Here is a 14,125-nt window from a genome sequence, read left to right on the forward strand (position 1 = left end):
AACTAATTCAATGTAAAAACCGAACAACCAAACCGACATTTCTCAGTAGAGTATAATAAATTAACAATTAAGAATGTTTAGACACAAGTGGTTGCTCATGGAATTTTCCATGAGCGAGCCAACATGCGCATGCTAGCAAGGCTAATAATTGACACTGACACTAATGTCATATTGTGAGCTTTCAACAACTAGCTTTTAACGGGGGTCCCCTTAAAGGGGGATTTACTTCAGGTTCCCACCAAGTTTTTGAACCTTTTGTGAAGATTACTTTTTATTGATTGAGTAATGGCAGCGATTATTCACAAATGCGATTTACACAAGCATATTGTCTAATAACTAAATATGTTTTTACTGAATAAAAACAACTAATATATGTTTAACCATGCGTACTAATGAGCATGTGTAAAAATGCTTGCTTCCAAAACTTGCAATGAACAGTCAATCCAGATGGACCTTATTGGTCCTTGAGGCAAAGACGTTCTAATGCAAATAAGGCCAAGATACCAAGTTTCAGAGTTGTCCAACGATGCGGGGGGCATGGCTGTTTTGTGTAGTGAGGGTTGCTTTGCAACCACACTGTCACGTTTCGCCCTGCTTATTATTTATGCGTTTATTGTTCATTCATTTTGTCATGACTACCTGTTTTACCTTATCTTCCCATCTCTGGTCGTCCCTCACCTTTTGTTTCACCTCTTCCTCATTATCTTGTATATGTGTATTAAGGCGCGGTTCCCTCCCTCTGTGCCAGTTAATCTTTGTTACTCTGGGTCAAACATTCCTTTATTATTTGTAGCAATGTTTACTGTTCTTATTTCTTTGGGTTCCTGCTTGTTCTTCCCAACTAATCCTTTAGCGTTCTCCCATACAGACTTTTTTGCTTGATCACCAAACTAATTCGACTTTGGACATTTACTGCACATACTGGCACATCATTTGGTACATCAAACACGATTGTGATTTAGGGTTTCCATGGAGACTTTAGAAATCATAACCGGTTTTCTGGGTATGGTATCTAAGGGAAGGGAGTGTTCTGATCTCAAGCAATAAAAATAGCTTGACGTCACTTGTACATACTTTTAAGATTAAGGTAGGTCAGGAAAGTAGGGGTATAATTTATTAATTTAATTTACCCTTTTTCTTAAATTTTTCAGATTGATTGAAGAATTGACACACTCAAAAATCGTAAAGGTTTCCAACTAACCTATATGGCAGTCAATTGAATAAGGCCCATGTTTTGTTGTATAGGCCTGCTGTATTTTGAGGCATTGCCATCTTTCATGCTATAATAATAATAATAATACCTTATGACCAGGTCATTGGAGTCGATTATCCTTCCGTAATATGAGCCCTTGAGGTTCCCCGAGTTGCCCACTACGGCACAGCTGCGGCAGCGGTCGGGGCCCCCGTCCCGGTACAGCGACTCGCCCGGGAACATGGAGAACAGTTCCTCCATCACGTGGCTGAAGTTGGCGCCGCTGCGCGACGACTGCAGCCTCTTAAGGATGGCAGTGGGAGAGGGAGAACCGAGAGGATCAACTGACCAGGACAGATGGGTTGGAAAGTCGCACATTGTTTTTTAAGTATGTCTATACCAATCTGTGTTCGCAATCAAAGATGATGGAAAAATATGAACTAACCGTCTATGTTTTGTGAGTTGATTGAAATTCGATACCATTGGATAGCATCAGTCAAAATCAGCTCAGAAGAAATCTGGAATAAGTTTTTGTTTGACTTTGTATAACAGCTGGAATCGTTTTTATATCCATGCACAGACCAAAGAATTGACTTGATAATAAATTATTTGTTTTTGTAAAATTTTACCCACATATGAATCTACTGAGGAGGCTAAGACAGGAAGTTGCCCTTAAATCTTCTAGACATTTTTACAGGATCAAAGTATCAAGAGAATCAAATATGTCACTGTGTGCCTGTTAAATTGTGAGGGTAGATGAAGCCACCATAAACGTTTAAACACACCCAGTGCACATGCTTGTTAACATTTTCAATGGTTTATAAACATATATTAGACTAACCTTAAAGGGGTAGTTCGGAATTTTGGACATCTGACCTCATTTCCAAGTGAGCCAGTATGTTATTTATCATTGGAGACCGTTTTCAACACTTTCCATTCAGTCCTTCTAGTTGCAGAAATCGCTGGTGCTAGGCTAGCGCAAGTCGAGGGGAGCTGCTAGCTTGCCAATATTAATTAGCTTGTCCCACATTAATAACGTCACAAGATCTGCATTCTACCACCTGAAGAACATCGCACGACCCCGACCCTCACTCTCAGACTCAGTTACCGAAACCCTGTTCAACTGCTTCATCTCTACCCGCCTGGACTACTGCAACGCCATACTCACCGGTCTCCCCTCTAAAACCCTGGACAGACTGCAATATGTGCAGAACTCAGCTGCCAGGGTCTTAACTGGCATTAAGCCCTGGCAGCGCATCACCCCCACCCTGATGCAGCTCCACTGGTTACCAGTCAAGTTCCGCATTCAATTCAAAATTCTACTACTCACATACAAGTCCCTTCACGCTCTGGCCCCCCGTTACCTCTCTGACAAGGTCCTCTGACAAGGACCAGCTGGCAATTCCCCGCACTAGACTCAAGACCCTTGGGGATAGGGCCTTTTGCGTGTCCGGCCCCAATCTGTGGAATCAGCTCCCCCCCACATCCTATGGCCTCTAACTCACGTCCCCACCCAGCGCCTTGAGCATTTGCACTCTCACTCACTTGCCTACACACACACCCTCACCTCCCACTCTTGTGAAGCAACCTTGAGTATTATAAAAACTGTTTTACCCACTCCACAGTGCACCCGAGGCAAACCAATTATAACACCCGACTATCGATGTAAATGTCTCTATTGATAGAATAATGTTAGAAATAAAACTATCCTTGTATCGCAATGATCGCATTACATTTTGAGGGACTACTTTCTCAGCAGCGGCGGAATTTCTCTTTGCTCCAGTGTAGCAACCAATTCACTACAGCAGAACGTAAACAGAAGCGCACTCCAGGTAATATCAGTCCGCCACTGCCGTAGCCTGCAACTACAGGGATTATAAACTAAGGCCCTGTCCCATTACTCTCCCCTTAACGAGAACACTTGCTTTGAGTTCCCTCCACAGTAAAGTCCCCTCAAAGAGGGAAGTGAGATTGAAGATCTTTCCCTATGAAATGGGACACCACTATAATTAATATTATGCAAATTAGCATAGCGAACATGCTCCCCTACGTCACGGCACGTGCAGCATCGACGTGTCTACACTACAGGAAGAAGCCTACTACTATTTTCATTCACGTTTGAAAATGTGACCCTTGTGTCGAAAATAAGATGACCTACACATTCAGATCGTATAGTTAAATCCAGTCTACTGGTAAATGTTTAACATAATGTATAACTGTTTGAGAAACATGGAAAAATTGCAGCTTGTTGAGTTCGCAAGGTATCCTGGGTAATTTGTGATACTCCCTTAGCTGCAAGTGAGGTACCGAGCTGGCTAGCTGCCAAGGGATGATTTTAAGGGAAAATAGGCCCTCCCTCTTGCTCCCTAAGTATTGGAACACCCTACACCTCCGTGGGAATGTGCAAATTCTAGGGCTAGGGCTCAAATCTAGGGCTAGGGGGAGTAATAGGACGGGGCCTAAATGCGATGCAAGGGTAGTTTTATTTCTAACATTATTCTATCAACACAGACATTTACATAGATAGTCTGGTGTTATAATTGGTTTGCCTCGGGTGTGTAAGTCTGGAGTGGGTAAAACTGTTTTTATTGGCAGGCTAGCAGTTCCCCTTGACTTGTGTTAGCCTAGCACCAGCGATTTCTGCAAGGACTGAATGAAACGTGTTGAGAACGGTCTCCAAGGATAAATAACACACTGGCTCACTTGGAAATAAGGTCCGATGTCCAAAATCCGAACTACCCCTTTAAGGTACTCCTTAGGAACCAACACACACCCTTTAATAAAACAACTCGCAACAAACGTCTCGGTCGCATTTGAGTCATTCTTGGAGAGCAGTGGGGACATGGGGCAACCATCTCTGACATTTTGAGTTTAAGGTTAATATGATGAGCTCATCGTCATTGCTTATCATCAGTGTTGGGAAGGATACTTTTAAAATGTATCCAATTACAGAATACAGAATACATGCCCAAAAATGTAATATGTAACGTATTCCGTTACCTCACTCAATCTGAGTATTGTATTCTGAATACTTGGATTACTTCCACATTCAATTGCATTTTATAAGTGTAGGAATGCTGCATCAAATCCTGCTTACTAAACAGGCCTATTCTCATATGTTCTTCTGTTCCAACTGGCTGAATGTTTTAGGCCCAAGTCTCCCTGAAAATGCACTAGATTATATAATTTGCTGTAGAGGAACAAAGACTATAAGGGTAAAGATATGACCAACATACGAATTTTGAGAGAGAGAGAGAGAGAGAGAGAGAGAGAGAGAGAGAGAGAGAGAGAGAGAGAGAGAGCGCGAGAGAGTGAGAGTATTGGGCGTATTCACACCAGGAAAGTCCTTAGTTCGCTCTCTTTGATCCAGACCAATACAATGTTTATTTTTTGGTTTGGTGCGGTTCCTTTGCACATTGCAATTTTCGCAACAGTCCCAGAATTTGACAACAAACCCACATGTGTGCAAAGATCGTTAAATAATTGGAAAAAAAGGTCTGGGGCGGGGTAAAGCGTTAAATAAAAAAGGGGGTGAAAGCGCAGGTGAAAGTAAACAGTCATGGATATCCAGCGTGATATAGGCCTACATTCAGGGCTGAACAGGGGGTGCTGTGAAAAAATTGTTGTTGTTTTTTTGGACAAAAAAAACCTATGAGCCTATAAGCCTATTTAAAATACATTTAAAAAATGAATAAATATATTGAGATTCACTACTTTATTGTCATATACACGCTATAACAAAGCAATAGATCGCAATAGTTCACTTCACAATAACGCTATAACAAAGCAATAGATCGCAATAGTGGTCAGCTGGCATGAACCTGTCACTGCACCCATCTACGTTTGTCACACGCGACTCTATTAGCTCCAAAATCCTTTTACGCACACCACAAGGAAATAATCTCTGACTATTTGAACGTTATTGAACAGAGCAACTGAACGAGCGATATGCAGAGGTGGAATCAAATGAAGACGACGCGTGCGAGGAAGACAAGTCACACGGAAGCAGGGTGGGAGGGAGGAAGGGAGCCCGGCGGCACTCAGAATAAAGGGGGTTTTGATCAGGAGTTTCTACGGGATAATTGTCAGGATCTACTGTTTGGAAAATGACTGACAAAAGATAGAATATGACAGTGGAATTTATTGAGGAAACATGAATATGTGTCAAACATCCGTCAAACAAAGAAATGCAATATTTATGGATTCATGAGGAGTGTTTATTTCTCTCGAGACACACACACCGCATACAAACTCTCTCCCCCCCACAGTGGGGGGAGAGAGTTTGGCAAATGATTTAAACTCAATAAGTTATTTTTGTGTAATTTGGGCTTTAACTAGCGCTCAAGTAGTTACTTTCGTAATAGCCTATGGGCCAATAGTTTGCACTAAAAAGCCATCAGAGAATTCTTATTTGAAATCATGGATAAACAACAGTGAACATTGTTAAACAAAGGCCTACTTGATCAACACTAGCCATATATGATGAAACTGTTATTTGTGTGGAATGCCAATCATCCACAAAAACTTCATGCCCTGGGCAAAATATGTTTTATTTAAACATTTGTGTATACACTCAGAAGTGTAAACAACAACATATTTACATAAATGAAAAAAAAAGGCAAACAAATTTGCTGTCTAAGCAGACTCACTGAAGGACCCAAAAACATCTCTCCTCCTTTCATTACCCTGAACATACTGCTGGGCAATTTCTTGTCTGTCCAGTCTGTCAAGCCTCTCTTGGTGAATATGGCACACAGCAATGCCATTGAGTCTTTTTTGCGTCATGGTCTATTCATAATATTGTAATGACCACGGAAGAGGCAGTGCAGGGCCGGCGCTAGCCATTTGGGTGCCCTAAGCACAAATGCATTGTGGTGCCCCCCCGAAAATCATCAATCAAACATCAATTCAGTAATTGTCAGTACGTTTCTCTTTATTTCCAAAATAACTTCTCAACATTAATGTTTTGCAAAATGTAATGTGCAAATAAAGAGAAATTAAAATCTTGATAAAAGACTACACTAATTTTGCATTAACAATAGCACCAAACATTAACATAAGTACTGAACTAGTAGTTGGTGGTTGTTGGTCAGGGCTGGGTGCTGTTGCAGAGTCTGCAGAGATTGGTGGTTGATGATGTGTGCTTGAACTGCTGGTGGATGGTTGATCATCTAAATCTTCCTCCTGGTCTTGAGGAACTCCTTGCACATATCTAAGCATTGACCCTGCATTCAGAAATACAAGAAAAAATACTCAGTGTAGGAGCCAAATCGGTCATTTTCTTTGTTTTGTAATGTTGTACACATTTTGTGCCAGTAGGTGGCGATTTCTGTTCAGGTAATTGGCCTGAAGTGATAAATGTAGGTGGGTAATCAGCGCAGGTGCGCACGCTGAGGAACTCATACGGTTTTGACCGTGCCATGCCGTGCTATGCCACAGAGAGAATGTGTTGTTGTGTTTTAGTGAGTATTCGAGTCGGCTGTATAAATAAATTTGCAACAAAAAGAGAAGCTTTGACTGGACAGTTGCTGTGTTATGCACTTTGGCTACACCTGCATACACCTGCACTTATTGGCACGCGTAAAGCCCTTTAAACCGCAGCGTGCGTCGATAGTGACAAATGGCCGCTATACTTGTCAAAACCTGGTTCCCATTGGACTCGTTGGGAAACTGTTGGCGTGGGAGCTGTGGGCCTTCGCTGCCCAAGAAAGCCATATCGTGGGAGGACGAGTGGAGGAGCTGCCGTTGCTACTGAGTCTGGGTCTGAGGCGGAGTTCGGCATCAGCTGGAGGAGCAGCCGCAGCGAGTCGGGCGGGTTCGACAAAAGCCGGAGGAGCCACCGCAGCGGTACGGGCGGAGTTCGGCTTCGGCTGGAGGAACGGCTGCAGCGATTCGGGCGGCGGAGTTCGGCTTCGGCGGGAGGAACGGCTGCAGCGATTCGGGCGGCGGACTTCGGCTACGGCTGTGGAGGCGTAGGCAGCGATTCGGCTGGAGACCGCAGCAGCGGCGAGGGAGCGGAGCACGCTCGGATCAGCTGATCACCGATGGCGCCCAGCTCACGGATGCAGATGCCGAGAAGTATGAATAGCGCTACACAACAATGGCCATTTGACCTGTGTGCACACAATTAGGGGGGAATGAATAAATCCAATGCATTGGTAAACGAAACAAATAAGTGAGTGACTTTGCGTGAACTTTGTTGTTGCGAACTGTGGACTGACTGACTGACACGGCGTCTGCTGTAACCATGGAAACCGCGAGTGGACGAAAGGTTGTGATGACTGAAAAGGCGCTTGCCGATAAGCTTTCAAGGTTGCAAGCAGAACGAAAGGCTAAGCTGAGTAAAGCTAGCAATATACGAGACTCAATGAAAAATCTAATCACAAAGGGTGACAAAACAATGGTTTGTGATGCTTTGTATGAATTAAGGGTTGTGTGTGATGATGCAAAATCTATACATGAACAGTTGTTGGGTTTCATGCCAAGTGATGAACAAGAAAAACATGAAATATGGTTTAAAGCAAAATTGCTGTCTTTAAATGAGTGTGTTCGTGATGCAGAAATGTGGGTTTCAAACAATGAAGGTAATATTCAAGAAACTGTTGGTGCTGCAAACAATGAAGAAACTGTTGGTGTTGCAAACAATGAGGATAATGCAAATAAAAATGAGGCTGGTATCAAGCAAAATGGTGATGTCACGAACAATGAAAACAATGCACATGCATATGGGCGGGTGGTGGATGACATCAGCCCAAATGACAGCGTTTCTAATGTGGGAAGCAAACGTTCAAGTAAAGGAAGTAGAGCCAGTGGAGGATCAAGCACTGCTTCTGCACGCATAATAGCTGAAGCTGATAAAGCTGCTCTTATTGCCCGTGCTACAGCCCTGAAGGAAAGGCATGCATTGGAGGAGCAAGAGCAACAATTGAGGAGGAAATGAGAACAACTTGACTTGGAAGCGGAAATAGCTGCAACAAATGCTATGTTGGCAGTGTTGCAATCCTCTGAGGTGAGCAGTACTGGTTCAAGATCCAAAGGTGCAATGAGCTCTCACCTGGAAAAGGAAAAGGGGAAAAGTGAGTCTGTGATTGTCTTAAATCCTTTGGCAAATGAATATCAGCTTGGAATGTGGAAATCAACACAACAACAACAGTGTTCAATAAATCCAAATAAACCACTTGATGTGCGACCAAAGGAACGTGGCTCAAGTTTTAAAATGGCTTCTGAACATCACTACAATATGCATGACCACCAGGAAATCATGGGAAATTCACACCAGCTTAAAGGTCAAATGACAACCTTTCAATTAAACAAGGAAATCAGTCAACCTGGCATCACCCATCAATTCACTCAACCTCAAATCACCCATCAACTCACTCAACCTCAAATCACCCATCAATTCACTCAACCTCAAATCACCCATCAACTCACTCAGCCTCAAATCACCCATCAATTCACTGAGCCTCAAAGCACTCATCAATTCACTCAACCTCAAAGTGGATCCGAAGGCATACTTACCATCATGCACAGACAAAACGAAATTACAGCTGCTTTGGTGCAACAGCAAATAACAAGATCTCTGCCACCAAGGGATATTCCTGTGTTTGAAGGGAACCCTCTACAGTACAGAGCATTCATGAAAGCATTTGAGCAAGGAGTGGAGGATAAAACAGGAGCAGCAGATTGTCTTTTCTATCTGGAGCAATTTACCAGAGGACAGCCACAACAACTGGTACGTAGCTGCCAGCACTTGGCTCCGGATTGCGGCTATGTTGTGGCTAAGAACCTGCTGCAAGAACATTTTGGAAATCAATATACGATTGCTAATGCTTATATGGAAAAGGTTCTAGCCTGGCAGTCTATAAGGGCTGAAGATGTTGAAGGACTTCAAGAGTATTCTTTGTTTTTGCGTGGCTGTTGTAATGTAATGGGGGAGCTGGAGTATATGCAAGAGTTGGATATGCCTGCAAATATGAGAACCATTCTTGCAAAGCTGCCGTACAAAATGAGGGAGCAATGGAGATCCACTGCTTATGGAATCATGGAACGAACACAACAGAGAGCTCACTTTACTGACTTGGTTGCCTTTGTGGAGCGTCATGTTAAAATTCTTTCTGATCCTCTGTTCGGCGACATCCAGGATCCGGTATTTGCTGCGGCCGGCACAAAGACTCTCACTCGGTTTAAGTCTTATCCTGGAAACAGGGTGAAAGGAAACATTGTTGCCACCACTGTAACATCCATGACCTCATCAGAAAGGGGGGAGGAGCCACCGGCAGAGCTTGTGAAGTCAGTTAGAGTTGGATGTCTTTGTTGTTCATACAGTCACACATTGGAGGAGTGTAAACTATTTAATGGGAAAGGGCACAAGGAGAAAATTCAACTTCTGAGGGAAAAGGGAGTTTGCTTTGCATGCTTATGTGATGGTCACATGAGTCGTGAATGCGAGAGGCGCTTAACATGCAAAGTCTGTGGTCAAACTCATCCCACTGTGCTGCACATCAAAAGGCAACCAGCAGCTCCAGAGCAAAAGAAACAACCAGCGTCTTTCCAAACATGTGGTCATACAGGGGCCGGTAAGGATGGCTGTGCTCTTCCAATTCTTCCTGTAAGTGTGAAGTCTGCAAAGGGAAATTACATTATACAAACTTATGCATTTCTGGACCCTGGCAGCTCAGCCACGTTCTGTTCCGAAGATCTCATGCAGAGGCTGAATGTTACAGGCAGAGGAACCAGCTTTTTGTTGAGCACGATGGGCCAGGAGACTGTTGTTCCAGCTTATTCCATCACTGATTTGGAGGTGGCTGGGTTGGATGGCAATGACTTTTATAGTCTCCCAGAGGTCCTGAGCCAAAGGAAAATGCCAGTCACCACTAATAACATAATAACAACTGAGGAGCTGGATAAATGGTCTTACCTGTCAGATGTTCACATCCCACACATAAAAGCAAACGTTGATTTGTTGATAGGAACCAACGCTCCCAAATTGCTGGAACCATGGGAGGTCATCAACAGCCACGGGAATGGCCCGTACGCTATTAGAACTGTGTTGGGATGGATCATTAATGGTCCACTGAGTGGAAGCAGTGATGCCTTGGAGACAGAGTTTCTCTCTGCCACAGTGAACAGGATTTCTGTGAGGAAGTTGGAGGAAATGCTCACCAGTCAGTACATGCACGACTTCAATGAAAAAGCTTATGATAAAGAGGAAATGTCAAGAGAAGACATGAGGTTTTTGGAAATTGTCAGTCATTCTGCAAAGCTTCAGGATGGACATTACAGTCTAAAAATGCCTTTCAGGAAAGAGCATCCCACGTTCTCAAACAATCTGTCTATGGCCAAGCAAAGGTTATTGGGACTCAAGAGGAGATTTCAGAGAGATGAGCGGTTCCATCAGGAATATGCAAGCTTCTTCACTGATGTAATCTCCAATGGCTATGCAGAGAAGGTACCACAGCATCAGTTGGATGGTGTTGAAGGAAAGGTCTGGTATATCCCGCACCACGGAGTCTACCATCCAAGGAAGAATACTCTGCGTGTGGTGTTTGACTGTGCAGCAACATTTAAAGGAACATCATTAAACAGTCAGCTGCTGCAGGGGCCCAACCTCACCAGTAGTCTTCTGGGAGTGCTCACCAGGTTCAGGCAGGAGCCTGTAGCAGTTATGGGAGACATACAGAAGATGTTTTACCAGGTTAAAGTAGCAGAGACGGACAAAGATTTTCTTCGTTTCCTGTGGTGGCCTGAGGGTGACATGAAGCAAGAGGTGACAGAGTATAGGATGACTGTTCATTTGTTTGGAGCCGTTTCCTCCCCGAGCTGCGCTTGCTACGCACTCAGGAAAACAGCTGAGGATGGGAAAGCCTGCTTCCCTGCTGATGTCACCAACACAGTGAAGCAAAGCTTTTATGTGGACGATTGCTTAAAGAGCACATCATCTGAAGAGGAAGCTGCTCAGCTGATTAAAGATCTCACAGTTCTTTGTGAAGTTGAGGCCATACTAAATGATCGGCCCATCACCAAGTTATCAGAGGATCCGAACGACCTTGAACCTCTTACACCCAATCACATTCTCCTCCTAAAGGGCAAACCTGCTGTACCACCTGGATTGTTTGTGAAGCAAGATCTGTATGTCAAACGACGGTGGAGACAGGTCCAATACCTCTCAGATTTGTTCTGGAAGCGATGGGTGCAAGAGTATCTTCTGTTGCTTCAGGAGAGGCAGAAGTGGAGCCAGGGGAAAAGAAGTCTTGCTGCTGGGGACATTGTGTTAGTGGTGGACTCAACAGCTCCTCGAGGCTCTTGGCTGCTTGGTAAAGTTCTGGAAACCTTTCCTGACAAGCATGGGTTTGTGCGATCTGTTCGTCTCAAGACAAAGTCTAGTATTATGGAAAGGCCTGTAACTAAACTTTGCCTGCTGATGGCAGCCTGTGAGGTTTAATTGGTGTTTTTGCACTAATGGGATTGTTATACATTTATCACTAAGAAGAACAGTTGGCTCCTTTTGTTTTTTTTTGTTTGTTTGAATTGTTATGTTACACGCCATTAACAATTAGGGGCCGGTGTGTAGGAGCCAAATCGGTCATTTTCTTTGTTTTGTAATGTTGTACACATTTTGTGCCAGTAGGTGGCGATTTCTGTTCAGGTAATTGGCCTGAAGTGATAAATGTAGGTGGGTAATCAGCGCAGGTGCGCACGCTGAGGAACTCATACGGTTTTGACCGTGCCATGCCGTGCTATGCCACAGAGAGAATGTGTTGTTGTGTTTTAGTGAGTATTCGCTGTATAAATAAATTTGCAACAAAAAGAGAAGCTTTGACTGGACAGTTGCTGTGTTATGCACTTTGGCTACACCTGCATACACCTGCACTTATTGGCACGCGTAAAGCCCTTTAAACCGCAGCGTGCGTCGATAGTGACAAAGGGCCGCTATACTCAGGGATTGTACACTGAAATACAGTTTTGCACCTTGATTCAAAAACAATATTACACATTAATTACAGGTTTAAGTAAGCCAATGTGTAAATCACTGATGCATGACAACATTTAAAACTATTTTACCTTTAAGACAATGATTGATGGCTCACAATATAAAAAAAAATCTACATAATTTGAAAACTATGAATGTGAAGGGAGGGGGATATACATAACTAAGATTTCTTTATTTTCTTTCAAATTGTAGTTTCACCTGCAGATGTCGCCCTGCAGATGCAAGGTTTCTCAGAATTCATGTTACCAGGAGCCATTCTCCATTCATCTTTTCATACTTTTTCCACTACAGTACACAATTGCATACTTGTTGGTTCACAGTAGGCCTACACATGCATAACGTCAAGTTTGTTGACGTTAACGGTAACGTTAACATTACCTGGCATGAGCATAGACATTCATACAAGGACTAAATTACAGAATTAGCCATTTTTATTTAAAACATTGTCTTACCTGCCATCGACGTGCGTGCATCATCTCGCTGTCTCTTCTTTTTTCTCTTATCCGCCCCCGACTCTTGATGCCTTTTCGAGGCCATGTCCAAACACAGGTGTCTGCCAAACTTGAGAATGATCTAATCGAACATACCACTGGGATGTGGGGGAGGGGGGCACCAAGGGGAGAGAGAGAGGGCCGCACAGGAGACGCATCTTTTTCTCGAGCAAATGTTACTTTTGTATTGCTATACACATGTTCATTTTAAATACATTGTTTTATTATGATTATTATTATGATGATGATTTTTTACGAGACATTTTTGTGGTGCCCCCCCAGACACTTGGTGCCCTACGCGCAGTGCGTGTTCTGCGTGTGCGGAGCGGCGGTACTGAGGCAGTGAATGAAGTATTGATTAGACAGCGATTTATTAGATACCTAATAATATTAGATACCTAATAAACCGTTGGAACACGCAAGACCGGTAACCATAGCAAGACCGGTAAACAAACCCTGCGAAGCCCAATCCAGGTCTTACTGAAGGCATTTAATGGTCAAAATATTATTAATAAATATTCGAATATTTAAATATTAATATTAATAAACAAACGAACTTCGAATATGATTTTTGGGCAAAAGTCAAAGCCCTACTAGCTACTCAACATTACAAAATGATTAGCTGCCACTTCTGAGAAAGTCAACAGGCAACAGGTGTAGGATAGCCTACTGACATTGTTTGTTTTTTGAAAAAACGCTCTGATTGTTTTTTGCTTCTACATTTTGTTTCTTCGTTGAAGCACCCGCTCTGTCATAGTAGACAATGATCACCGCAACAGATACAGGCGCAGCTGAGCCACTTGTTCCTCTTTGGGACCGGGAGAGTCGTGCCTTATGGTGTGTTCGATTTACACTGAAAGTCGGAACTTGGAGCGCGGAACAACGTAACCTCAAGGTTGAGTGCTCCCAGACACAAACGCCGGGCTCTCAATGCGCGCTGCATGTAAATTAGTCTAACTAACGGAACATTAATCCTCTGTTTTACCGGCGGTGTTTGTCGCCTTATGTAGGGACAGAGTGGGGGGGGCAGGGGGTCACTATGAATCTGAGGGGGACATATCCCCCCCGTCCCCAGTGCCATCTGCGCGCATGAGTGGGGGGAGAGAGTTTGTATATGCGGTGTGTGTGTCTCGAGAGAAATAAACACTCCTCATGAATCATAAATATTGCATTTCTTTGTTTGACGGATGTTTGACACATATTCATGTTTCCTCAATAAATTCCACTGTCATATTCTATCTTTTGTCAGTCATTTTCCAAACAGCAGATCCTGACAATTATCTCGTAGAAACTCCTGATCAAACCCCCCTTTATTCTGAGTGCCGCCGGGCTCCCTTCCTCCCTCCCACCCTGCTTCCGTGTGATTTGTCTTCCTCGCACGCGTCGTCTTCATTTGATTCCACCTCTGCATATCGCTCGTTCAGTCGCTCTGTTCAATAACGTTCAAATAGT

At 43.5% G+C, this 14,125-nt stretch overlaps 1 protein-coding gene across 1 annotated transcript in view; it reads right to left on the reverse strand.

Annotated features, from left to right (window-relative positions):
* LOC311365479 (CMP-N-acetylneuraminate-beta-galactosamide-alpha-2,3-sialyltransferase 1-like) overlaps positions 1 to 14,125 on the reverse strand; it is a gene marked incomplete at its 5' end in the record, with an annotated part of 37,257 nt that overhangs the window by 22,443 nt on the left and 689 nt on the right. Inside the window, one exon of the mRNA XM_084485027.1 lies at positions 1,302 to 1,495. Coding sequence (XP_084341153.1) covers positions 1,302 to 1,495 — 194 coding nt within the window. The remainder of the gene's footprint in view (positions 1 to 1,301; positions 1,496 to 14,125) is intronic.

The sequence above is a fragment of the Micromesistius poutassou genome (assembly GCF_964030765.1).
Source record: "Micromesistius poutassou genome assembly, chromosome: 20".
Taxonomy (NCBI): domain Eukaryota; kingdom Metazoa; phylum Chordata; class Actinopteri; order Gadiformes; family Gadidae; genus Micromesistius; species Micromesistius poutassou.